General features: G+C 45.6%; 2 protein-coding genes across 2 annotated transcripts; both read right to left on the bottom strand.

Moving 5' to 3' along the window:
- Positions 1-7,903: 7,903 nt before the first annotated feature.
- On the bottom strand, positions 7,904-10,125 carry slc25a5 (solute carrier family 25 member 5). Its single transcript, XM_084448373.1, has 4 exons — positions 9,948-10,125; positions 8,566-9,052; positions 8,300-8,440; positions 7,904-8,123 (listed from the first exon to the last, which is right to left on the bottom strand). Exons 1-4 carry the CDS (start codon positions 10,056-10,058, stop codon positions 7,966-7,968), a joined length of 897 nt encoding a protein of 298 aa, XP_084304499.1. The 5' UTR covers positions 10,059-10,125; the 3' UTR covers positions 7,904-7,965.
- A 3,163-nt stretch (positions 10,126-13,288) lies between these two features.
- On the bottom strand, positions 13,289-18,629 carry slc25a43 (solute carrier family 25 member 43; the record flags this gene model as incomplete). The annotated part of the gene is made up of 5 exons (XM_084449276.1): positions 18,296-18,629; positions 16,922-17,163; positions 16,487-16,659; positions 13,892-14,026; positions 13,289-13,501 (listed from the first exon to the last, which is right to left on the bottom strand). The coding sequence occupies exons 1-5, from the start codon at positions 18,565-18,567 to the stop codon at positions 13,289-13,291; spliced, it is 1,035 nt and encodes a 344-aa protein (XP_084305402.1). The 5' UTR covers positions 18,568-18,629.
- Between the last annotated feature and the right edge of the window lie 8,581 nt (positions 18,630-27,210).

Here is a 27,210-nt window from a genome sequence, read left to right as displayed (position 1 = left end):
GGAGAAGGAGATACCACCTTGACATCTCCCCTCCCCCCCTCTCTGGCTCACTGAGAGAGACTCAGCGAAAGAGAGGAGGACTCTTTCACTGAATCTCTCTCAGTGAGACAGAGAAGGGGGGGGAGGAGATGTCGAGATGATACCTCCTTCTCCTCTCTCTCTCTCTCTAGCCCACGAGAGAGAGTCAGGGAAAGAGAGGAAGACGTCCCCCTCTCTCTCTCTCTGGCTGCTCTTCCTCTGTCGCTCTCTGGCTGCTCTTCCTCTGTCGCTCTCTGGCTGCTCTTCCTCTGTCGCTCTCTGGCTGCTCTTCCTCTGTCGCTCTCTGGCTGCTCTTCCTCTGTCGCTCTCTGACTGATCCTCCTCTGTCGCTCTCTGGCTTTTATACCCCTCCTGGCCCACGTCACAAGGGCGCTCTGTGACGTCACGGTTTGCGAGGCTCTTTTGACAAAACTACTTTCTAAAATCACTGTAAATCACTATATTGGCACTTTCAGACAGGTGTGATGAAGGTGCTATTGCAAATTAAACCATGATCGGAACAACAAGACTGAGCTGGGGAGCCCACCCACGCGCACAGCGGCATATCTCAATAAAGGTTTTGTTGCCTAAATTAGCTGTCTTATTCTAGCAGCCGAGCAGCGTTCCGTTCAACGGACCTGCAAACTTGTCACCTTTTGGCTACAGTCACCTTTTTTATGTTAACCATGGTAGTTTCAGTGAATCTAGAGGGTTTTAGTTTTGTATGTCGTCACCTTTTTCATTACTCCAGGTCTGGTTCATAACAACGCAGGCGCCTTCACGAGTATCCTGGATTTGGCGTTAATAGTATAATAATATTCTCTCGTTCAAAATAAAGCAACTGCCAAAAGTTAAAAAGTCTTTATTGAGATATGCCGCTAGGGCGTGGGTATAGGCTCCCCAGAACTCCTGCCCTTTTCTTTTTTAAATAATATTCTCTATTCAATAATCTAATTCTGTCAAAATGTTCCAATATACAGTCCTTATTATCAATTTGTTTTAAGTCCTTCATCCATTCCCGCACGTTATAGCTCCCATATTATGACGAGACTTGAATATGACACTTAAGAATGGGTTTATGTCAACAATCCTTACGCAGAAGTTCTTGTTTGTGATATTCGGGTGTGTAGATGTTTTTATGAATACGCCAACGAATACAAATAGCCTAGGCTATGTTACAGTTTAATCGTTCTGAAATCGGAATCGGAACTAGTCTGTTCGTGTGAGTCAATGATCAAACAAAAATCTAAACAGGAATTGGATATGGAGTTTGGATTACTGGAAAGGAACTTTACGTTTGAAAGATCCGTGGTGAACCGAGTAATACGGCAGCAAGTTAGATTATTGATTTGCCGAATCATCATGTTTGTAGCTATAATTATCGAATCACATGAAACCCATCCATGGACCCCATACAAGACCTCGATACAGGCACATATAGCTGGATTATATAGGCCATGACGCACGGGGCCTTGGATATGCCGGGACTTGGCACAGATGTTCTAATATGTGCTTAACTACCCCGCAACATCCATTAGAACACGCAGCTTCTATATGCCTACAGAATGTTTTGAGAAAGTATGTGAAATGCATGATATCCCGGAAAATACACAAATTGGCTGCTGTAAAGAACCCTGATGAGATGAGGAGGGAGGGAGTGAGGGAGGGAGAGAAGTATAGAGGGAGGAGAAGGATGGAGAAGAGGAGGGGGGGGGGGGGGGGTGAAGGGGGAAAAGAGCTAATTAATGAACAAATATCACAAATGTCCATGCAGTATAAATAATGATCCATGCATTTAATTTTCTTGTGTTTATTTTACTGTTTAGGTAAATAACAACCACTTAAGATGTAAAAGTAGGGGAGAGAAAACCACTAACAGATCACTTAAACAACAACAGTCAAACACTTCCATCTCAATAGTGAGTAACATAAATGTCACCAAACATTTGAACAAGTAACTATTTCCTCAGCAGCATGTCGGGAGGTTGGCAGTGATTCTATAGTCCAGTAGAGTCATCATGTTTATATAGGTTTATTAAGCAGCATTTAGACTATCCTGTGCTAAACTAGACTCTCAGACATAGGCGATTTTACCCTCTGAGAGTAGGGGGGGCAACATTTTGACGTGAGAAAAAAAAAAAAACTGTTCTGCCGTCTCGTCCCATCTATTTACAAAGAATGCCAGTTGTGAACAGTATGCTAATGAGAAATCCGTATGACAATTCAATATGCACAACGCATCAAACTTCATCTAGACACCACGAGCATGTCAATATGACTTTATGACCGAGCACTAGGCCATACCCAACATCACAACATCACACTGACACTGCCTGCTGGTGCTAGCTTCCTCGCCGATGGTGATGTTGCTAGTGTTAGTGCTAGTGTTAGTGCTGGTGATGTTGCTAGTGCTAGTGCTAGTGCTAGTGCTAGTGCTAGTGCTAGTGCTAGTGCTAGTGCTAGTGCTAGTGCTAGTGCTAGTGCTAGTGCTAGTGTGCTAGCTCCGATAGCCTCTGGAGCACTTCTGCATTTGATTGCACCTGCTGCGCTGTCATTTCGAGTGGTAGCTTCTTCATTAGCATTGCCAGATTTTATTTTATTTTATGAAGAAGTGGTAAATTGTTTTTATAGCTCTTTTTGCCATTATGAGCAGGTTGGCTAGTTGTAGCTTGTTGAGCACTGAGCAGTACAGTCAGATCTCATTTTTTTCGACGGACGAGTTGTGCCATTAGTGGATTATGAATATATATATATTTTTAAAGGTAGCCTAGTTTAAGTAATAAATACACTTTTAAAATTAATGATGATCTAACACAAACTGGTACAAACCACAATTATGTATTTAATAATTGTGTTAATTAGTAAAGAAAAAATAAGTTTTTTTTTTTTTTTTTTTTAAGAATCTGAGCAGAGTTGGGCTGTCCAATCAGGGGGGGCACTTGCCCCCCCTGCCCCCCCTATAAAATCGCCAATGCCTCGGACCACACCCAAACACCAAACTTATATAATTACCAGTAGTACAATAAAGACAAGACACACAACAACTCCATTACTTCTCACCAACACCAAATCAACACTTAAACGAATATCCTTATAATCAGTCTAGACCCAACACACAGACTCATTCACTCATATAGGAACGATTTCAACAATAGCCACTTGATGGCACCAACACACCACAAATGCACGCCAAATTTTTGACTTGCTCTTAGATAAAACTACAGTACGTATCTAGGCCTATCTTTCTGTCCCTATCTAGACTCATTTGCAGCAAAACCTTGTTCTATTTCAACAGGAAACATCTCACAACTCTTCTCAATAATAAAATTCAACAAAAAGCTCACTTCTTGACAACTTCTCTACACTCAGAATAGTTTCAGAATGACACAACTCAAAGTTCAACAGACGTCTCACTTCTGACAACTACTCTAGATAGCCAGTTAGCTCATGAGCTCACAACAACTAGCAGCAGCTTCCATAACATTAATGGTAGCGGTCAGTGGCTAAAGCAGTTACACTGATGATTACTGTAACGTTAGCTATTTTGCTGCAATTGGTTCAACTTCTGTTTCTGGACAAAGGTAAGGGATAAACCCAGATAACACAAGGCTAGCGGACCTACAGCGGGTCCCCGATGGATGCTCCACCACCATTCCACCGGTAGTTAATTGTCTATATCCTAGGCCCATTGGCCGTGGGATCTGTGGCGAGACTCCGCCCCCTCGCGTCAGAGCGGTTCAGGTGTAGTGCAATCTCCATACACCCACTGGTGAAAACCGTGTGTCTCTAGCCCGCTCAGGGTCTGAGTTGTGGAGTTCATGGCATGGATATTGGCGTGGTGGGGAGACTCCACCCGCTTGGGTCAGAGCTGACTGAGCGCAGTACAGTGACCTCTGGGCAATCTCCTTGCACCCACTGGCAAAGACCGTGGGTCTCTAGCCCACTCAGGGGCTGAGTTGTGGGATCCTTGGTGTGGATAGTGGCGTGATGGTGAAACTCCGCCCCCTCGGGTCAGAGCTGGTCGTGGACAGTGTACCTCTCTCCGGGCCACCCACCTGCCCCCACCAGTGAAGACCCTGTGTCTCTAGCCCACTCGAGGGCTGAGTTATGGGATCTGTGGCATGGTGGCAAGACTCCGCCCCCTCGCGTCATATTGAGTCGGGGGCTGTGGACCCATCTCTGGGCCACCCACCTGCCCCCACCGGTGAAGACCGTGTTTCTCTAGCCCTGTCAGGGGCTGATTTGTGGGGTCCGTGGCTTGGTGGCAAGACTCCGCCCCCTCGCGTCATATTGGGTCGGGGGCTGTGGACCCCTCTCTGGGCTACCCACCTGCCCCCACCGGGGAAGACAAGTGTGTCTCTAGCCCACTCAGGGGCTGAGTTGTGGGATCCGTGGCGTGGATAGTGGCGTGATGGCGAGACTCCGCCCCCAGTTCAATGAAGTCATCGCAGACTTCTCAGCACGAAAATCAAGAAGGAAGAGCATCGAAGAATGTAAGCTAAGCTGTTTTTAAATAATCACTGCTTTGGTCCTGCTCTGATCTCCTCTCCTTTCAACAACTGCTCTTAATGTGAATGTCTATTGATGATGTGATATAGTTGTGTTATAGGTATAGGTATCTGAGTTCTATGTGATGCAGTGGTGTTATTTTGAGTGTTACAAAATATGTAGCACAGTTGCAGTGTTGAGAGGTGTTTGCAGTGTTTGTGCATTGTGACTGTGAAAGTAGGCCCCTCTCCTCTCACCAACTGCTCTTGATGTGAAGGTCTATTGATGACATGTAGGATAGTTGTGTTATGTGGTCAAGCACAGAATGTGTATTTGAGTACTATGTGATGCAGTGGTGTTATCTTGAGTGTGTGCGTTGTGAGGGTAGGCCTAGTGGTTGCCTGCGCTGTGCTTTCTTTCCCCGATTAGCCTACAAATCTTTCATTTACCTGAAATTACAGCTTACCTCCATGTGGGTTCCTTCTTATTATGTGTGATCATATACTTCCTGACAAATCTTGTATCTTCTCCTGATCTGGACCACTCAATACATCAGCGTACCTGTGACATGTCTGTGTGTGTGTGTGTGTGTGTGTGTGTGTGTGTGTGTGTGTGTGTGTGTGTGTGTGTGTGTGTGTGTGTGTGTGTGTGGTGCATAATGTAGACAGACATGCTTGCGCTTTACTACCATGCTAATGAAATTGCAGGTTGGCGGTGGTGGGGTGGGGGGTAGTGGTTGGTGGGTGGGGCTTAACCTGGTCCAATCCGGCCCTGCCTATCAGCAGTCGTGCTCCTTTGGCTAAATATCAGCAGATCACTGTTTGATGATAAATCCATGGCACTGTCGGGAACTGTCTATGTTCCCCGGGTCCTATGTTCCGCCCAAAAAAGGGTCCTATGTTCCCCGGGTTCTATGTTCCCCGGGTTCTAAGTTCCCCGGGTCCTATGTTCCCCGGGTCCTATGTTCCCCGGGTCCTATGTTCCCCGGGTCCTATGTTACCCGGGTCTTATGTTCCCCGGGTTCTATGTTCCCCGGGTCCTATGTTACCCCCGAAACGCGAAAGAAAAACGCAATTATGCCATCGCATGTTAATGCCAAAAGGGGCAGATTATGCACCTATTTTAGAAAGGTTATATTTTCATCGCAATAATCGCAGAATTCTGTGCAAAATGCGAGGCTTGCATGATTTCATGCCCGCATTTTTTCACATCAAGTTTCAAAAATGTTGCATGTTAAAGGAGTAGTAAAGGGAAAAATCATGTTTAGCCCTGTTTTAAGGTTACTTATGATCATATACAATGGTTCAGATCAAAACGTTGACAAAACTAGCATTTTTGAGAAAGTCTGATAATTGCTCTACCACCGTTTTGGTCATACAATGGATGTGGGTGGGCACCTTGAAAAATCATTCAAAAAACATGTTAAACTCTCAATTTTGACTGGTAGCTGTTTGGGTTTGTCTCGTCTGAACTGTCACCTAATGACCTCAAACTGGTGTGGCCTGTCTGCATAGGTACGGCCACACACAGACAGAGCACACATCTACCCGAGTGACATCGAACCCTAATCCTTCTCACTAAATCCCTAGTGGAGTTGAAATGGTGCAGAGCACACACCCCGTATTAAACATTTTCCTTTGTATTAGCCTACCCTGTTGACTGGTTAGATTAGCTCACTGCACCCTTCCAGCACATTCAGCAGGTTAAACCATGTTTTTATCTGACAGGCTGTGACGCTTAAATCACGACGGCATGTGTCCTCAAGAACAGCGGGGCACCCTAGACACAATACTACATCCAGGTGGAGCTCATTAGGCATTACTGTGGGCGCTGCAATAATTAGTCCATCCGAGGAGAGGGTGTCACAAGGACATGGATTACAGCCTGTTGAAACGGCAGGCTTAATGCGCTGAAGTGATCGCAGCGGAGCTGATATGAAAAGGGCAAAGGAGCGTCTTCACCCTTTTCCATGTTGACTTGGTAGCAGGACTACGGCCCGTATCCCTTTTCAGCTGCAGCGATCATGCATGCGGAGGAACGGCGCCACGCCGCTCCAGTAGTAGTAACGGGTCCTCGGACATGTCGACACTCACTTAAAACGACAGAGAATTCTTCCACTAGCCTCTGAAGTCTTTTTCCCCAAAGAAATGCATTTCAAAACGTTTCAAAAGTTGATTAATCATTAACCTCTCTTCAAAGCTGGTATGTCATAATGGCCCGTTTATAATGGTCCACAAGTCTGCCAAACACCTACCAAGGTCGAAGTCCTGAATTACACCAGAAGAGCCTTGAATGGAGTATTTTTATAGACTAGTAAGTATTTTTAGAAGGCTGGAGTAATCCACGTTACACATCGCAGGTAGATTAGCAAATAGGCTAGCTGTATGAGCAGTGCTCAATTATGTATTCTCAATTTTACATACAAATATTAACTCAAAACATCTTCAATTAATGGATACAAACTCCCCCTCTGCATTAAATACAGGCATCATACTCCCTCCCCTGAGCAGACCCTGTGTAATAACATCATGGCTACGTTCCGAATCGCATACTTCTTCTTACTACCAGTACCTACTCCAGCTGCCATTAGAAAGTATGTACTTTGCAAGCAGTAGGCATCCAATTGGGACATACTACCTTGTCATAACATTGCGCCTTGAAATTCGCCCACATCCGTCGCTGTCCATAACGCGACATTCGTCTACAGCTGTCACGACTCGCACATGTGACGCACATTTCCGCTGCGCACAGGATTGTGGGTCAGAATAGCCAGAAAAGCCTGCTGGCTTGCATACTGCAAAATACGACCGGATGTAGTAGGACATCCTGGTATTTTTGCCATACTGCATGTGGCATACTATGTATTGGGACATACTACATCCTGTTTTGGCATACTATATAGTAGGGTAGTATGCGATTCGGAACGCACCCCATGGCTCATGTAGATTACAACCAGCCATGGACTCTCTCAGCTGACTTTGGCTCTGGCCCAACTACAACCCAGGAAGATGACACCAGCTGGCTCTTGAAGAAAAAATTCAACTTGACTGAGGGGCTGGGGGTAATACTGGCTACAACTTGACTCAATCTACTCTGCCCCTTTAAACACACATTCAAAACCAAGTTAGGGATTCAAATTTGGTTTCATTCAGTAGGTTGCCTTTATTGTATTCTTTCCTCTCCCAGACCATCTGGATGACAGGTAGTGACTTTCATACCCAGCAACAGTTTCTTTATACAGTGAATGATATTACTGTGGCGAGGGGGGGGCGGGGCGGGGCAAAACACAAACAAAACTGGCCAAAAGAAAAGGGCAAAAACAATTCCCCCAGTACAACTAGTAGTGCCATACTAGTTGGTCCCTATAAATAAGAAATAATCTGAGTCCGTCCAAATGTACAAGATACATACGTTACAGAGTTTAATATCTTACAACATTCATGGTGTACATTAAATAATTTATATGATCTTCTTCAGCTCATCATACAAAACCAGCACAAAGGCACCACCCATGCCTCTGAGAACGTTGGACCAGGCTCCCTTGAAGAAGGCCTTGCCGCCCTCGTCACGCAAAATCTTCTTCCAGCAGTCCATGGTGCCAGTGTACATGATGTCACCTGCAAATCACAAATATGTCATACCTCTGGAACTGGCTGGGCAAACGGAAACTGATACCAGTAGACCCCAACAATGGCGCATCATGATGTTATAGACTATCCCAAAACATTAGGTTGCATTTGTAATGATTTCCATATTGTGGCGCATCACACTAGAGTGCATTCTCATTGGTTACCTCCTTTGCGGCCAGACTGCATCATCATGCGACGACGGACGGTATCGAAGGGGTAGGACGTGAGACCGGCGACTGCGGTCACGGTCTGGGCGATCGCCCAGCTGACGACAATGTGTGTGTTTTTGGGGTCGGGGAGCATGCCTGTGGAGGAAACGTGACGGGATCAGCACAGGTTTGAGGACTGGAACCAAAACATTCCCCCGGTGGAAACCCAAGGAGATGAGCTGTACAGGTCGACAGCTGTGACGAGCCCAGTGACGACTCACCCTTGGCTGTGTCGTAGACGCCGAAGTAGGCCGCTCTGTAGATGATGATGCCCTGGACGGACACGTTGAAGCCCTGGTAGAGCCCCTTGATGCCATCGGATTTGGAGATCTTTACCAGACAGTCGCCCAAGCCCTTGAACTCGCGCTCCGCGCCGGCCTTGCCAACGTCCGCCGCCAGACGGGTTCTGGCAAAGTCGAGGGGGTAGACGAAGCACAGGGAGGTGGCACCGGCCGCTCCACCGGAGGCCAGGTTACCGGCAAAGTACCTCCAGAACTGGGTGTTCTTGTCGACGCCGTCGAGGAAGATCTTCTTGTACTTGTCCTTGAAGGCGAAGTTGAGGGCTTGGGTGGGGAAGTACCGGATGACGTTGGCCAGGTTACCTCTCCAGAAAGCAAGGTAGCCCTGCTCTTTGGGGATGCGGGTGACACAGTCGATGATGCCCTTATACTGCTTGTCAACCGTGATCTGTCTGCTGGCATGTTGCACCTGAAACAAGACAAAATGTTCAGCAGGATTTGAAAAGTGTCGCTCATTTACAGACTTCAGAATTGTGAGGCCTAAGATCAGGACATGGAAAGGGAAGTCTGATTAATGCAGGGTACTTGCTCCACCAAATTGGAGGCCTTGCATGTTTCCTAAAAGGGCCTAAACTATGTGCGTGTTTAATTCCTGATTTATTATAATTAAAAATATCACTTCATCAGGGGGGAAAAGTCACAGGATTCTCCAGACAGTAGCCTGCTTGCAACGCACGGACAACACGCACGGAGGCTTTACTAGGTCGCGACATTTCCACGTGCCACTAAACCACGCGCACGAGACCCGCCCCCTTCTGTCACAGTGTGACCCGCTCGCTCCCCTTGTAGCGACCTTGGGGACCAACTTCAGACTCAGTGCGCCATGTTTGACTGTTTCAAACAAATGTATTATACAGGCAGGTAAGTGGACACGTGCAACAATAAACCACATAAAATATACTTCACATCAGAATCCAGCGGAAAGGATTAAACATCTAAAACGGTTGTTAAAAAAACGTGCAAATCAAACAAATCAAGAAGGATTTCATGAATGATTCATGAATGTCAGTAATGTTAGTTTTGCTGGACTAACATTAGGTTATTACGTAAGAGCCAGGTGTTGAGTCATTGCCGCTGGCTGCTCAGCTGACCTGTCAGTCATTTAACAGCAGGAGACAAGACGACATTAATTAACAACTATCTAAAGTTTGCAATTGGCTACAGTTGCACTTTATTAGCTGCTGAGCTATCATGGCAATAATCTAATGTGCGTTTTTGTTAGGGTTAGGTGAGCGTCGTGTGACTCAAGTCTCAGAACTCTTTATCGAGCAGTAAAGTTTGATCACTTTCTCCGTCAAACTCACCTGCAGAAGAAGCTTGACTCTCTCGATGGGGGCGACCGCTGTTTTGGAGATGGCAGCGGCGATACCACCAGCCAAAAAGTCCTTGGCGAAAGAAATGGCGGTGTCATTCATGTTTCTGGCTTGATGAAGGTGACCTGACACAAGAAAACCTTCCCCTCGAACCGCGGACTGCCGAAATGGTCGAGTGTGTTTGAGAACAGATTTAACACGACCGCGTGCGCGAGATAAAACGAGAACTTCAAAGCGGACTTGTCATTGGTGCGTTGGTGCATGAGTGGGCGGAGATGGATGACAACTCCTCGTCAGTGAACTGAGGTCTCAGTCAGACCTTACAAAGTTTTTATTAGTGCAATTTAAGACATGGAATGTTTTCATTGACCTTCGAGGTAAATATGTCTACATGTCTGGAGTCTACCCATGTCATTTCATCATGGTTATAGCAATATCGAATATGTTTTCAATTATTTGAGTTTCATTACATTCTATTCTTGATTGAAGATTGTTGCCAAGGCAGTTTTTTTTCCCAAAGCAGAGTTCACACTGAGTGTGCATTCCTTCTCCACATTACCTAACATTTCAGATTCAGGTTCAAGGTCATGTTATGAGTATGGCAGCTTGGGGCAGTTATGAGTATGGCAGCTTGGGGCAGCTGAAACGGGCAACTGTTACTGTCCTGGCTATGAGCCAGAGTTAATGGTCAGCTATTTTAGAGCCTGTTTGACAGAAAAAATGTCATCCTTAACAGTCACTGTGTCCTTTACTCTACATCCATGATATCAAAAGATATTAGACATAGAGATCATGTTAAATACAATTATGCCCCATCAAGCAAACATACAGCATGAAGCTATATGCGATACACTGATCCTTTTACTGATATAGTGAAACGACTGCTGGATAAAACCTCAGTGTCTCTTGGAATAATGCATGTGCCAGTCTCTATGTGGGGGGCATATTTCAGATCAGGTTACTGTCACTGCACTAGAGCCAACCCTGTGACACTGGGGCTAAACCAGCAGAGGGCTCTACTCAAGGTGTTGAACAGTACACATGTTCTGTAGTGTATTCTACCTGCACATAACCTGTGACTGTACTGTACACAGGCTCGCACTGAACACATATCACAAAGGCACACATATTGTCTATATAAATACATCGCACACACATTAACACTTTGTACACACGCTGTATATACACACTGCACACCATTTTGTCATTTGCACTGTCCTATCCTTGCTTGTTTAATGTTGTCTAGCCATGTTATGCACCGACTGACCAGAACAAATTCCTTGTACTAGTATAAAAACCTGCCTGGCAACAAAACTGATTCTGATCCTTAATTTATATTAATATTTAACTTAATTTGACTCACTGTGTGGGTAAACATCTTATTAGACAGTTGCAGTTGTTTTAATTTATACAACCCTCATCAGACAATATCAGAAGCTGACATTTCACCATGTGGCACAAAATGTAAATAAAATGTCACGTTTTGTGGTAGACTGCAATGGGAATTTATTATTGTAAAGATAATGTTTACAGCACCTCCAATCATTGACAGCATTATAATGAATGCACTGCAAACACAGCACTTCTATAGCGCTTTTATGCAAAGCGCTTTACAATGGCCTCTCATTCACCCATTCACACACACATTCACACACCAATGGCGGCAGGTGCCTTGCAAGGTGCTAGCCTGCTCATTGGGAGCAATTTGGGGTTCAGTGTCTTGCTCAAGGACACTTCGACATGTGGACAGGGGGAGCCAGGTTTCGAACCACCGACCCTACGATCATTGGACGACCCGCTCTACCTCCTGAACCACAGCCGACACATGCACTTAAAATGATTCTGGACCAACACAATCAAAACTTCGTGTTCATACACCTAAAGAGTTCTATCAATCACATGTACAACAGGCATACTTATATGCTCCAATAGTAAAATACTCAATTGAGTATTGAGCATGATGTCTTATTGCTACAGTAGACACACTTACAATCTTATGTGCCATGACATTATCTGGTATCAATAACACAGTCATCTTTGTCATTTAAAATGGTTATGGAAATAAGCCCCATATTAAATAAGAATTCTGAAGGCACATAAATACATTAAAAAGATAGACCCTGAAACACTAAAAGTAATTGTGGTACATAGTCAAAGTCACGTAGCATTAATACATTTATACTACATTCTCATAAGAGGTCATGTTTGTGCTCTATTGACCTCTTTGCTGTGCAAGACCATTTTAGAGCCATGTAAACACCACCGGTGTAGATAGATACATACAGTAGATAAAACTAGGCTACTTAAAAATACTTAAAATTGGGAGGGGGAAACAACTTTACTATGAGGTATTGTAGGAGAGTAATTATTGTAAGTTGCTTTGGATAAAAGCATCTGCCAAATGACTGTAATGTAATGAGTAAAATCTGTAAGTCAAGTATGAAAATGCTGTCTCTATGATTGCATTGCATGTGCAATACAGTAGGTTTTAACACCATCAGTGTCAACACTGGAATTTGATCCCAAATTAATTGTTTGCTCATGCAATGACATTACACTGCATAGGACATGTTAAAGGACAATGCTCGTTTTTGACAACCTGGACCTTATTTACGACATATTATAAGACGTTTGACTCACCGAGATCACTTTGGTGTAGTTCGGCGGCATGTAGAAGAAATTTAAAATCCAGCGCGAGCCAGTATATCCATGTAATGGCGGTGGTCGGGGCACTTAGAATGCAGTTTCTAAAAATCTATTTTCTGCCGCGAAACGGTTGTTTTCATCAATCTGTCTTGGAGCAACGATTGCGCGCTGTGCGAATGCGTGCTGGAGCAAGTGAGGAAGCTATTTCGTTTCGAAAGACGTTTCTAAAGATCATGGCATGTGAAAACCACAACAGTTATGCTCTATGTAAGCACAACTAGCGATTCATCAAGACAGATTGATGAAAACAACCGTTTCGCGGCAGAAAATAGATTTTTAGAAACTGCATTCTAAGTGCCCCGACCACCGCCATTACATGGATATACTGGCTCGCGCTGGTTTTTAAATTTCTTCTACATGCCGCCGAACTACACCAAAGTGATCTCGGTGAGTCAAACGTCTTATAATATGTCGTAAATAAGGTCCAGGTTGTCAAAAACGAGCATTGTCCTTTAACATGTCCTATGCAGTGTAATGTCATCAAAGTCCATCAAATTCTCATCCTCACAGTATTGGATTCCAACAAATATTTCTGATAGCCCAGGCAGGTCCTTTCCTAACCCAATGTAGTCAGCAGTTAATTATCCTTTCAAGGAATCCAGAAGGAACTTGTTTCACCACCAGTTTTACCAGCGATTTCCAAAAGAAGACTCCTGTGAGCGAAAGTTCCTATTTCTCAAGTACTTCTTTACCTCCTGTAACTCAGACGGGCCCAGGCTTTGGTCCACGCCTGGTGCCAACTTATAGCTCAGGGGAGACACAATGTACCCGTTGCGATAAAGGCAGACCTGCTTGCACATCTCGAAGCAGCTGAAGAGAAGGCCGAAGTAAGGCACAATCTGTGAAAGAAAAACAGAAAAGTTAGAAGAAGCAGAAGACAGAATTGGGGCTTAATGAAAACCCTCAACAATATGAGACCAGATGTCCTCGAGCAAATCAAAGACGTTGATCATTATAACCATAAACTGCTCTCACTAATTCCTTGATACTTTGTGAGAGAAGGCCCTTTGACCTGTACAACAGCAACTGTGCTGTCGAAATGTCATTGAAAGGTGAGAGCAGTACATGCTGTTCCAGAAACAGAGCCTGGTCTGGCAGCTTGTAATGCGTCTGTTATGAATTACAAGCTACAGTCTTGAGTCCCCTCCCCCCACAGTCTCTTGGGGACATAGGCTGCTATTCTTTAACTGTAATAAAGATGGCATTTTCTCATATTGTTCAGTTCCCACCTTGACCATGTTGGCTGTAAAGCCACTCCAAAGCGCCAGGATGCCCTTGTTCTTCACCGACTGTCTGAAGCAGTCCACCATCCCTGCGAAGTGAACATCAACTCCCCCGTAATGGGGCAGCCGGGGATTCTGGGCCTGGGGAGAGACGAGGAGAGACGAGCACTAGGCATCAGGTGCGAGGCTCCACGAGGTGCCAAGGAGGGTGAGATGGAGTAGAGCAAGCTGGACCAGATGCATCAGCTTTGAGCAGTCACAGATGTTACCAAATCATTAGTGTGTGTGTGTGTGTGTGTGTGTGTGTGTGTGTGTGAGGGATAGAGAGAGAGAGAGAGAAAGAGATTAGATTAGATCTTAAAAGGAGTTATTAAAAGGACAGGTTCAGAATTTAACATTATAAGCCATGTTATAAGGTTATTTACCATCATATTTAACGGCCGATATCAATGTTTAGTCAAATGGTGCACCCTCAAGATATAGCCCGTCGCCGCTAACACACTCAATGGATCCATAGGTGCGATCCATAGGTGCATAGACAAAATCCTTCAAAAACACCGTAAACACTCGTTTTCAAAGACAGGAAACTCAGAGTGATCACTGGTGTCCGTTGATGTTCTGACAAAAAATTATACGAGAAAGTATGCTTCCGATCGGGCTTTATTTATCACTTAGTTTAGAACTATTTTCACTCGCAGCACATACATTTGTAAACTTCCGCTTGAACTTTGGAAGGTCTTGACTGAGTTTGGAGGCTACCATAGAAGAAGAAGAAGAGCCACTTCCAGGTCACAGATCTACACAACAATAACAACAAGTCGAGAAGCCTAGGATTGCTTTGCAGCTATTATTTCATTGATAAGTGTTCGGTAGAAGTGTTTGTTGATCAAAACAAATATGGGTCATGGATTAATCTACACATATCTGGCTTTGTTGTCAATACAAATCAATAGACATAATATGATCAATAAAACCTAATCAGAAGCATACTTTGTAGCAATTTTTTTGTCAGAACATCAACGGACACCAGTGACCACTCGTTGAGTTTCCTGTCTTTGAAAACAAGTGTTTATGGTGTTTTTGAGGGATTTTGTATATGCACCTATGGATCCATTGAGTGTGTTAGCGGTGACGGGCTATATCTCGAGAGTGCACCGTTTGACGAAACTTTGATATCGGCCGTTGTACTGTATATGATCGTAAATAACCTTATAACATGGCTTATAATGCTAAATTCCAAACCTGTCCTTTCAAATTAAAGAAGAAGGATACTGTATGTTCAGTATTGCTACAGACAGCAATTTTTCAGCTCATACCACATGACTGGCCTAACTGCAGCACCGAAGTCATTAGGGTGACTGTGTGCTCATTTGATTGAGGGGGAACTAAGCAGAAGGTTTCAGTTCCCTTCTCAAATGATCACAGTCAATTTACTTGTCCTTTTGTTAAAGGTGATATAGAGAACATTTTTAAAGGTGATATAGAGAACATTTTTAAAGGTGATATAGAGAACATTTTTATGTAGACAAATCATAAAAATAAAACATCCACAGAGCCGTTTTGCTTTCCCCCCCAAAAAATGATTCATTATGAATTTAGCATTTACAAAACTTTGACAGGGAAATGAATGTTGTGTGGGTTAGGGTTCATCTCTGTCTGAGATGTGTTAAGGTTGTCCCCTCTAACAAGGCTCGGGAGCCAACAGTATTACGGCGTAAATAAATATTATCTAAAGCACCATTAAGCATCAACCTCTTGTAAGATAGTTCAGATTGAATGCTTTTGTCTTGTGTAAAATTTAGTAACTTTGGTTAATTTTGGTAAACCATCCCCCAAAGAACACGCATCCAAAGTCACAAGGCCATCCAGTTCTCAAAATGGCTGCACTGTAAATTCACATAGTATGCTAGCTCTGGAGCCAAACAAGTGTTTGTGGGGACTTGGGCATTTCTTATACACTTCTTGTTTTAAATTAGGACATATTTGAAAGTGAATTACATTGTTAGTTGTAGCAACTCCTCTGTATATGTGACACTCGGCTTGTCCACAGTGTGATAGTAGCTGGCTATCTTTAGAGAACGTATCTATAGCATGAGGCTGAACAGACCCCTAACAACATTCACATTCTCAGCTGCTGCAGAACCTTGTGCTCGCTAATTATAGGCCGATACAACCGGATGTAGCATTCTGTCCTTCAGAGTCCTAATGTTCAGTATGACACTTACAGGACAGGACACACGTGAGGAGAGACATCAACTCACTCTGCCTGAGATGGTCTATAGATTCATGTTTTGCTACAACTTTGATACTTTACACAGTGAGGAAAAAAGGTGTCATTTGTCTTTTTATTTGTCTGTCAACGTTATGAAGCGAAAACTGCTGAGGCGTATTTCAAAATATGAACAGTTGCATGTTATCTTTATGGATAAAGTGCTCATACATTGGTATTCTTCCAAGTGAAGGCTACCTGTATGCTTTTCTATGCACAAACATGCCCCCCTATGGACTAAAGTGGTACTACTAACATTGATGGGGGTAGACCGCTGCACTGATGGTTTTCACTGTGAAAAACAACAGGTAGCACAAAATGGCTCCACTGACCTGCATCTTCCTTTTCACGGTTTCAAAGGGGTAGGACAGAGTCTGGGCCAGTCCTGCCGCAATGCAGCCGTTGATGAAGTTCTGCAGCGGACTGAAGCGGAACGGGGGCTCCTGCCACAGTGTGTCCAGGTTAATGTAGACTGCATAGCAGCCAATAGAGAAGGGAAATGCACCTGTGGGAATATAAATCCAAGGGTTATTAACACCACCCCAACAACAATTTGCAAAATATAGGCCTACCGCAAGAAGCCTGTTCCAAATTCATAATATTGAATCAAAGACCAAGAGGCCGAGTGACTAACAAGTCTAGAGATCTCTTTTCAAAGAATATAGTCAGTCAGTCAGTCAGTCCGTCCATCCGTATGTCCCTCCGTCCTTCCATCCATCCATCCATCGATCCATCCATCACACACACACACAGGAGTGAGTGTATACCTATGACTGTGAGCGAGAAGCCTCTGTAGAGAGCCAGAAGGCCCTCTGTCCTGTAGATCTTTGAGAGGGTGCGTACCACACCACGGTACAAGGGCTCCCTGCGGTTCTGAGCAATGAGCCGGGTCTCAGCCACCTCCAGGGGGTACGTGGCCAGGGCAGCGGTGATGCCCGCCAGACCACCCGCAAAGATGGCCCTCCACTGAGAGATGTAGCCCAGCTCGTCCATGTGAAGGTGGACGATTCTGCAGGGAAACCATAAGTCAGAACACAGACAAGTACAGAAAAGAACAAAGGGACAAATGTAGGGTCCCTGGAATAGCTTGGAGTGCGTTCTGATTCTGGGCACGCTCCGGATAAACATCTGTATAGGCAGCAGCCTATGGTTATCCAGAACAAAACATCTGTGTATACATCTGTATACGACAAAGTAAACGTTTGTCTTTGGAGATGTGCCAATTCTTCCTTGTATTGTCAAACTGACATGTTCATCGTCATAAACTCTAGGGAGCTCACATGTCATAAGTCAAGTGAGTCCGTGAACTCAAGTGCAGGTGGAATGGAGACATGCAATACGCAATGAAAGTGCGTGCAGAGATGACATGCTGCATGCATATAAAAAAAAATATTTAAAAAATAAAAAATAAACACTTTGTTCTGTTGAAAACCGGAAATTTGGCAAAATTACGGTAAATAAATGTGGACCAGTTAACAATTTGCTCCCTATCAGTAGATCTCCTTTTACGATGAGGGTATCTGCCCTCCTCGAATAGAACACAGGAACACAGTGTTCAAAACATCTCCTTGAAAGGGTGGAGCCGGGGGTCTTGTTGTTTGCAAAACATCACATTTGTTATTTGTGACTGTGATTATGTGATTATGTACATTACTCAGTTTATGGTATGGTCACGTGGTATTGAATCCATAAAAGTCTCACACGACAAGGTGCAGGTTAAAGGGCGACGTGTTATTTTGCCAGCTGCTTATTGTCGTCCATGCTGTCTTGTTATGTGCAGTCTGATTGGACGAGAGTAGAAGGTGTGACGTGACGTAGGGTCATTCTATGGGCGGAACCCGGAAGGGGATGTCGATGACGTGTTACTTAACTAGCCAAGGCTAGGTAGAATAGTGAACCAAATCTCTTATGTTTTACCGTTTTATATGTAGTTTGCTTACATTACAGACACTTTTTTTTTTAAAGTACATGTGCAGTATGAGTCACAGAAATGTAACTAGCTGTCAAAAGCATGAATAAAACACCGACTAAATCAACTAAGGTTAGTTAGCTCAGCTAGCTAACACTAAAGACCACTAGCAAATTCAAAACATGGCGTGAGCAGTTCAAATTCTCTCACATTCAGACTCCGTTTCACTTACTTTTTATATGTTGCTAAATGGACAGCACTGTATGGGAACAGTCTTAGACAGGAGACGAGGTTCCCCTTCCAAAACCCTCGTAGACCCTCATTCTGGTAGATGAGAATAAAACTGTTCAAAAAACCCCTCTTACAGTGAAATGTTCCCACTTGGCTCTTGATTTTCACCACCTCCAGAGGGGATGTGACTGTTTTACTGAAAACCCCGGCGAAACCAACGCATAAGAAGCCTTGCGAACTTGTCAGCCGATCATCTTTCTTGACTGTTGCCATAACTATCTTGTCCTAGGTGAATTTTCCTAGATTTCGTTGTGATCCCAACAATCGTCGATGGTTCTTCCTCATCAGTATACTGTAGGTTTTTCTGTGGGTAAACGAGCGTTGTTTACGTAAATACCGACTGAAAATACCATGACACCGGTCATCCGGTGTGTCACGTTGGTCTGGGTGGGTCTGGGCGGGGCGGGTCTGGGTCTGGGTGGAGGGCGGGGTTACAGGGACTCAACCGGCACACGTCTCTACATTTTACAAACCACCACTAGAGGGAGGACTTGGTCCATTCTTATCGATCCGATCAGAACAGGCAGGTGTGGGCAGGAAGTGGTATATCCATGGATAAAGAAGTGGGTATATCCATGGATGAAGAAGTGGGTATATCCATGGATAAAGGAGTGGGTATATCCATGGATAAAGAAGTGGATGTACACTGTGTCCATTGATAAAGGTATCAGAATCAGATGGGCCAGGTAGGTTTGTACACATACTAGGAATTTGCTCTGGACACTAAGGAATAGACAACAACAGACAGGGTGCAAGGAGAAGACAGGACAGTGCAAAGACAGGACATAAGTGCCAATGACTGCAGACACAGGACAGTGCAAAATATATTAATGGTAAATGGACTACTTATATAGCGCTTTCATCCAAATCGCTTTACAATGGCCTCTCATTCACCCATTCACCCACACATTCACACACCAATGGCGGCAGCTTCCATGCAAGGTGCTAACCTGCTCATTGGGAGCAATTTGAGGTTCAGTGTCTTGCCCAAGGACACTTCGACATGTGGACTGGAGGAGGTGGGATTGGACGGGATTGGACGACCCACTCTATCACTGAGCCACAGACATCCTTCTCGTAATGCAGGAAGCAAAGGGCAAATACAAAATTATATGCAATGTGTTTATACACAATATATGTGTGATGTGTTTATGTATATGCAGTGAGGTCCTATGTAGGCTACAATACAATCAAAGGTCATGTGCAAATAGTGTTGCAGAGTCCGAGGGGAACACAGGCCTTGTTGGTGAGGCTAGTGCCGTAGCAGTCGGGAAGAAGAAGCTGCTTTTGTGGCGAGAGGTTTTAGTCCTGAGGGGAGTGGTTCAAAGAGATTGTAGCCAGGGTGGAAGGGGTCGGCCATAATCTGGCCCGCTTCAGGGCCCTGGAGGCACGCAGGTCCTGGAGGGATGGCAGGTTGCAGCCAATCAGCCTCTCAGCAGAGTGGATGACATGCTGCAGTCTAGCCTTGTCTTGTCGTGGCTGTGGAGTACCAGGTGCTGAGGTTAGACTCGACGGAGGTGTATAAGTGTACCATCATTCACTTCCGTATAACTCAGTATACCCTTCATGGTATGAAGGGGATGGGGGAGGTCTTTTTTCTGAAAAATTAGACCTTTTGGGTGGGGATTCTTCTGAAGATCAACTTTTCTCATTTAATATTATGCCTGCTGAGTCAACACACATAGGAATGTATTGGGACTAGAGAAGACTGTCTGGAGTCACACCATCAGGGCTGAGGTTAGACCACCAACACACCAAAACACACAAGGAAGCCCTGACCTCAGCAATAATGACAGACAGCTGTGAGTCCGACTGCACTGCACACTCTTCTGCTGTACTAGGTCGCTGGAGCAACTGACAGAGACATGCCAGCTAATCATCAAGAAATCAGTAGAAACTACAACCACACATACAACAGCAGGAAAGTTAAACTACAATCTTACGACTCATTCGGCCCCCCCTGGCTACAGGCATGAGGGGCTTGCAATGTAAGCAATGGTCAGCCACGAGCTGTAGGCTAGGGTACATGTTACACATGGTAGGCTGCCCTTCCAAAAAAAACTGTTACTCAATTAAGCCACCAGGTGGCAGACTAATAACACAAAATACCATCTTTGGCCTGGCATGCGTTTCCTCCAAGGATTTCCACAAAGCCTTAGTTATTCCTCTCTTTGCCTGAGGTGGACCTGCTTTGAATCTCTGTTAACTCTTGTAGCGAGGCACGGTAATATACATTTGAGTCACTCCTCAGCCATGCAGGGAGGAAAAAGTGAGAACGTTTTTTTTTAAAGAGTTGATGAGCTTTTAATTGAGATTGTCAAACTCTGAGGGCAATGTGAATTATCATCATCCAGGGGCGTTATCACTGAGATCACTGACATCAAGCCAGATCATAACCGCCCCCCCCCTCCCCCCCTCTTTCTCTCTTTTTCTCTCTGTCTCTCTCTCTCACACACACACACACACACACATACTCTCATCAACATGGACATACTCACTTACTTGACTGACCTGGGGATCAATAAAATATCTATCTATCTATCTATCTATCTATCTATCTATCTATCTATCTATCTATCTATCTATCTATCTATCTATCTATCTATCTATCTATCTGTCTGTTTGTTTTCTGCCTGTGTCTGCCTGCCAGGAGACCCTCCATCCCCTGCTGGGCTGACAACCTCAGATGCCTGTGAAGAGCCCGCCTCCTCCTGTCTGTGTCTGCGCCACTTGGCCCATTCACAAAGGCTACTGGAATAACAGAGGCCTCCAGAGGAAATGACGGCCTGTTCAAAAGAGGCTTCCCCCTCAGCCGCAGGCCTGGTTCCTCATCGGGGGTAGGACAGGGCTGGTGAAGATATGCTAACAACTACATTGTGAATCAGTAATCTGGCAGGCACTACAGATATAAACCTTTGGCCTTTTTTATGTCATATTTCACGACATACAGACTTCTGTAGACTTCTTTTGAGCCATTTATGTATTCAGCCATTGTTTCCAACTGTATGACATCTAATCTAATCCTAAACTTTAACTCTCCAAATCCTCTTGTCAGAAATGGACTTTGTGGGGTTTTGTAAAAACGTGTTTTTCACATTGCACCACAAGATCATCACAAAAAAGCATCAAAGGACAGCTGAGATGATGCCTTATTTATAAGGCTTGACTCCTCTCTCAGCTATGTCACCGTGCCCTGATTGAAGAAGGAGTGGGAATGAGAATTCTCCCCGATCCCAAGAGCAATAAAAGACTAGGTGCTTCCTTTGAAAGTGCTAGGGAAGCCCCCTTTGATCTCACTGTCATATGCATGTGGTTCCTAATACAAGATAATGGGGTGGCTTTCTTGAAAGATAAGTGGTGTGAAGTGTGTCGTGTGCTGCATCTCATCAAGTGGTGCCTGGCCGATTCTACGGGACTCCTTAATCTGTTGCCACTCGGTTCTCTGCCGGACCTTCGCATCATCCGCTGTCCTTCCTCTTCCCCTCTCATTGTCCTCACACTGTCTGCAGCCTTTGTATGGAGTGGGGATAGAGCGCTGCCTTTTTCCTGTATGTATGTATATAGTGCCCTCCTGCTCACCAAAGCCCTCTCACTGAATGTGTATGTGTCCTCCCAAGGGCAGCGTGGGAGCGAGGGGCATCTTTGTCTGCCGGGGGTCCCCGCGCCCAGGGACAGGCACGTAGCAGCAGGAGGAGGCAGGCCAGGGCTTTGTCATGCCCTGCATGTCATCGGCAAGTCTACCCTTGATCTCTCACTTTGAAGTGAATCTCATGGATGTGTGCTGGAAGTGTGGCAGTTGCACCGTTATTCCTAGACAGTAGAGGGCGCCTGTGACCATCGATAGTGCCGCCCCCGGAGGGGGGGTGGGGGGTGGGGGGGGAGACTCGCATCCTGAGTCCGCCTCCTCCCCCCTCCTCCTCGCAGACTGGTGCCAGGCTCGGAGACCGCTGCAATAAAATTCTCACCTCATTATCTGAGAAGGCCACATCACAGGCCTGTGTTGGGGAGGGGAGGGGAGGGAAGGGGAGGATGGGTGAGAGTGGGGGTTAATGGTGGGTCTCTGTGGCACAGTGCCGACACCTCTAGACTAGCCTGGTCAGGCTTCGGCCACACTCTCTGGCCCACTTCACAGGAAGGGGAGAGTCGTCTCTCACAGAAGCCCACTTCTAAATGAATGGTTTCTGTAATGGGTTGTGAGAGGTCAGAGATTATAAGCAACAACCCACTCAACAACCATGTCATTATAGATGCATGAACTGCAGTTGGAGATTCTGCAAAAAAAAAGAAAGAAGTTGGAAGACATCATTCCTTGCGTATCATGAACTCAATAATCTGTCCTGGTCAGAATGGACCGATGTCCGATGCGCAGCGCGACGGTGTAGTGCTGTCGTCAAAGTCACTTCACTTCAGAGATAACACAGACGCAGAGGAAGCCCATTGTGTGGTAGGAGGAGGCTCTGGGAGAAAGTAAGAGGTCTGGACGCCCGGCAGCTGGCGTTCTCCTATCTTCACATGTACAACCAATAAATCAATATCAAATCTAAGGAACAGGAAGCCAGATGGCCTCCCCCTAACCACCCCCCACCCCCACTGGACCCACCAGGTCAGAGCCTTTTCAGAGCCTCCATGGCTACTGTACCACGGATCCACGGAGCAAAGCCTTTGAAGACATACGCATTCAACAAGGGCCCCATGAATGACTAAAGGGGACAAATAAGCTGTTACGACTCAGGTCCAGCCAGTGTTTGTGTTTCCGTCCACATCAAAGGCCGGGGGCCTGTTTGATATGCGGCCCCCACACCTTGATCCAGGCTGTGGACAGGTAGAGGGGAGGAGCAGGGGAGGGGGTTCTGGTCCTTTCTCAGCCCCGGCCAGAGGGCAGCAGACCCAGACGAGGGGTCTGGCCGCGAGGTACCGGCACCTCACGCTCACCCCCAGCCATGAACGGGTTTGTCCTGTTGGGTAACGTTACACACGCTCCTGCAGATGCAATGTTCAGACAAGCTTTTAATGAGAATGTAAATGTAAATAATGCCTTCACCGATTTGCATGACACCTTTGCCTGTCCAAAAATCATTCACCCCACAACAACTGCCTTTTTTTGAGATCTCACTCATTTTGTGAACGTCACGGAGAGAAGAGTTAGGCGGGTGGAGGGGGAGGGGGGGGGGGGGGGGGGGGTCAATGAGGTCACTTTCTTAAATACATCCCTCCAGCAGACTCATCTTGATTTTCGTGTAGGCCAGGGGTCAGGTTAAACAGTAGTTTGATTGAATGGCTGTTCACAGGCCAGTGTGAAATGCCAGCTCTATTGCGATGTGTGAGCACGGGAGGGGGGGGCCAGCCCGGGCCCTTTGTGTCGCCCACAATCCCGAGTGCGCGGCCCCCATTGTTGGAGGTCAAACCGCCCCAGCCTCTCAGACTCTCTCCCCAACCTGCTTTGTCTTGAGCAGCGTGACCACTTCCTTCAGCAGGTCAGGGCTAGGTCGTGACTTTGGACACCAGTTTACCCTGTCTGTCTGTGTTGTCTGCACGCCCGTAAAAGCATGCATGCCACACACTCAAACAGATGGACTGCTGTGTCATCTCGAGGGGAAGAGTTGAGTTTAGAATGCCTAGTCACGACTAAGAGACCGAAGCAAAGAAGAAGAAAAAAAGGATGGTATTAATCTCAAACACGCACTGACTGACTATATTGTAATTATTTTAATTGAAATAGGATTATATGTCTTTCCTGCACTTTCACTATACTATGATGATCTCTTGTTTTTAACATGAGTGTGTATGAAACTGTTTGTACTGCAGACATTCTTGGCCAGGTCGCTTTTGAAAAGGAGATTTTAATCTCATTGGGTCTAAACATGGTTATATAAAGAATGGATAATGGTTGAACCCGCATTCATATGTGAAGAGCATTCGATGAAAGGTAAACATATGGGATTTATATGTTTGAATCCCTCAATGTGACAATAATGACATTGTGACAATAATGTGACAATAATGTCAATACGCTTCCACTTGTTAATCTGCATGGTCAAAGCAAGAGGCATCTAACATGCCCTTAATAGTCAACGTTAAGTATACTACCAGACAGGCTGAGATGAGCCTCCCAGTTAACCTGAACAGGCCCAGTTATGTGGCCGAGCAGGGTCAGAGGAGAGACCAGTGCCCCCCCCCCCCCCAACCTCAGGCAGGGGCCACTCCTTATCTGAACAGGCCCTTCGTATTGATAAGAAGAGGAAAGGCCAGAGTGCCATTAAGAGTAGCATGTGCTGTTCAGGTCAACACAGCTCTGTGAGAGAGGCTGTGCTGAGAGGCGGGAGGGGGGGGGGTCCAGGGATGTTACCTGATAAGGATCACCGTGGGTCTTTGATCTGCGAGGGTCTGATAAGGGGGTTACAGAGAGTCCTGCTGGGCGGACGAGCAGAGCGGCGCGGCAGGTACAAACAAGCACTCTGAGGATCAGCTGCGCCTTGCTGGGGACCGGCAAACAATTAACGCTACGCAGAGAAGACGGACGGGTCAGAGTAGGCTGTACAGTACATAACACACACACACACACACACACACACACACACTCTCTCTCTCTCTCTCTCTCTCTCTCTCTCTCGTAGCAATTACTTTTTCCCAATTTTATTTTCTTTCTCTCTGACATAATGTTATTTTGATCTCTGTGCATCCAGTGATTATGTTATGATAAATCAAACAAAAAAACTGTCCTTTTTTTAGCGTAAAAAGTGAGAGACAGGCCTGTTTGGAGGCCGAACACACTAATAGACCTTGAACCGTGTATGTATCAGTAAAATTAGAGGAGTATTTAAGTCTCATGGTCGACAGCTATGGAGCCGGCTCCAGCACTGTGGCAGCCTGTTGTGGTGACACTTGAATGTCACAGTATGGCTACGTGGGGGGTGTGGGGGTTACACCTCTGTAGTCTCTCTGGCCAGTGATTTAGGGCCTTGGTGTGGAGGCCAGACAGAGCCTAGGGTCGGGGGAGCGAGCTGTGGCCTGAGCCAAATGCCTGGCTGTCTGGCCCGGGGCAGGATGGAGGGAGGTCTGGTTCAGCCAGCGAGGGGGGCTGCCTGCCCTCAGTTTCCCCCTAGTGACCATTAAGCAATAGACAAGATATTCACTGCACCTGCGTCTAAACTTGTGTGTGTCTGTGTGTGTGAAAGAGAGAGAGAGAGAACGTAAGTAATCAGCACACAGTCATACAGTACTTAAATAGGGCACTTGTTTTAAGTAATTGAGATATCCTCATTAAAAACCTCCCAGGGCTCTAATCCAGAGTGTTTCTTATCTTCACAATCTGAAATAAAAGCACAATTTAAAAGTGCAAAAGCAAATGTACGGATACAAATCTTTTTCAAACAGGGTAATTAATAGGAACACTGGAAGATACTCCATTTAGCGTGTTCTTTCATGCATTTATTTCAAATACAGTATAATCAATATCCCATTCAATGTGTTGATGAGAGCAGATCATGAAAACCCTACACAGGCATGGTACATGTGGCTTACAAGTTCCAATGAAAAGGATTGAGGCGTAAGATGCTTTCATGATCAGTTCTCTCCTGAGGACATCAAAGGCGCCGGGCGGCAGAGCGAGAGTGCAGCTGGCCGCCCGGCCGGACGGTGCGAGTTTCTCTTCTCCCGCTACGGAGGACCTTGTTTGTTTGTGTTGTTGAGTATGTTTACCGATCCCAGGGAAGACAAACAGGCCATCTCTTGTTTGTGGCCCTCCTAGCTCAAACAGAGGACCTCGCGTCCGTTCTGCGAGAGAGTGAGCGAGGGAGCCAGGATGCATTGCCAGGCCGGGCCAGGTGTTGATCTAGTCTCTTCTTTCTTTCCCCCTCCTCGCCACCTTCTCCTCACTTCCCGCCAACAGCCGGGCCACACTTACTGTGCGGGGAATCACATTTGCATTAAAATATCAACTAAACAGTTATTCGTCATAATCAGTCGATCAAATAATCCCCTTTCACTTGTCATTAAGGATGGTGACATGTTTGTGCGTTGCCAGTACAAATGCATAATGGACGTCTTCTTTTGATTGATTGATTTTTATTTATTTTTAAGACAGGGACAAGGTACTGTAGACATTTACCCTATAGAATAGGGAGAGATGCATTGTACAAGGTTATAGCTAGACAGCTAATTTCCACCCACTAATTTCCACCCTTTCTTCTAGAGATAAGACTACTGTTGCTTGGATCGTGTGAAACATGACACTTTAAACATGCTACAGCTAACCACAAGGTGTCACTCTAATTACCTCTGCCCATAGCAAATGCGCTGGTTAGAGAGTAACGTTTTCAGTCATATGTGTGGTGGTGTGGTTCTGTTTGTTTGTTATTATGTAGGCTAGAAGAACCCATAAAATTTTGGGCGGACCATGAATTAAAACAAAACTTTGAGCGAAGCCACTTTCCTGTGTGGGGGCGCTAGAGACATGGGGTTGGACTGCGGTGTGCAGGGGGTTAGGGTTAAGGGTTAGGGTTAGGGGTTAGGGAGCCCGGAGTGCAGCTGCAACCTGGGGAGGGGGGCACAGAGCCACCCAAACACAGCCGCCAAATCACCTCCATTCTCCGGGTAAAAATACCCTAGGTAAACTCAACCAGCTTATTTTTTCCAGGTAAAAATCAACATCCACGTTCATCAAATAAAAATAACTCACTTGTAAAATATGAGCTTGGGATGGGACCCCCTGTCCACTCTGCTCTCCTGTCACTCACTCCGCATCCCAGAGTAACAGAGTGGCCCTCCGCATCCCAGAGTAACAGAGTGGCCCTCAGCCTCAGCAGAGAGCAATGCTGCGAGAAGAGAAAGGAGAGTGAGAATACAGATAGCATTGGG

Source organism: Borostomias antarcticus (genome assembly GCF_949987555.1).
Source record: "Borostomias antarcticus genome assembly, chromosome: 14".
Lineage (NCBI taxonomy): Eukaryota > Metazoa > Chordata > Actinopteri > Stomiiformes > Stomiidae > Borostomias > Borostomias antarcticus.
Note: the sequence above shows the minus strand (reverse complement) of the source record. Positions and strands in the feature narration are given on the sequence as shown.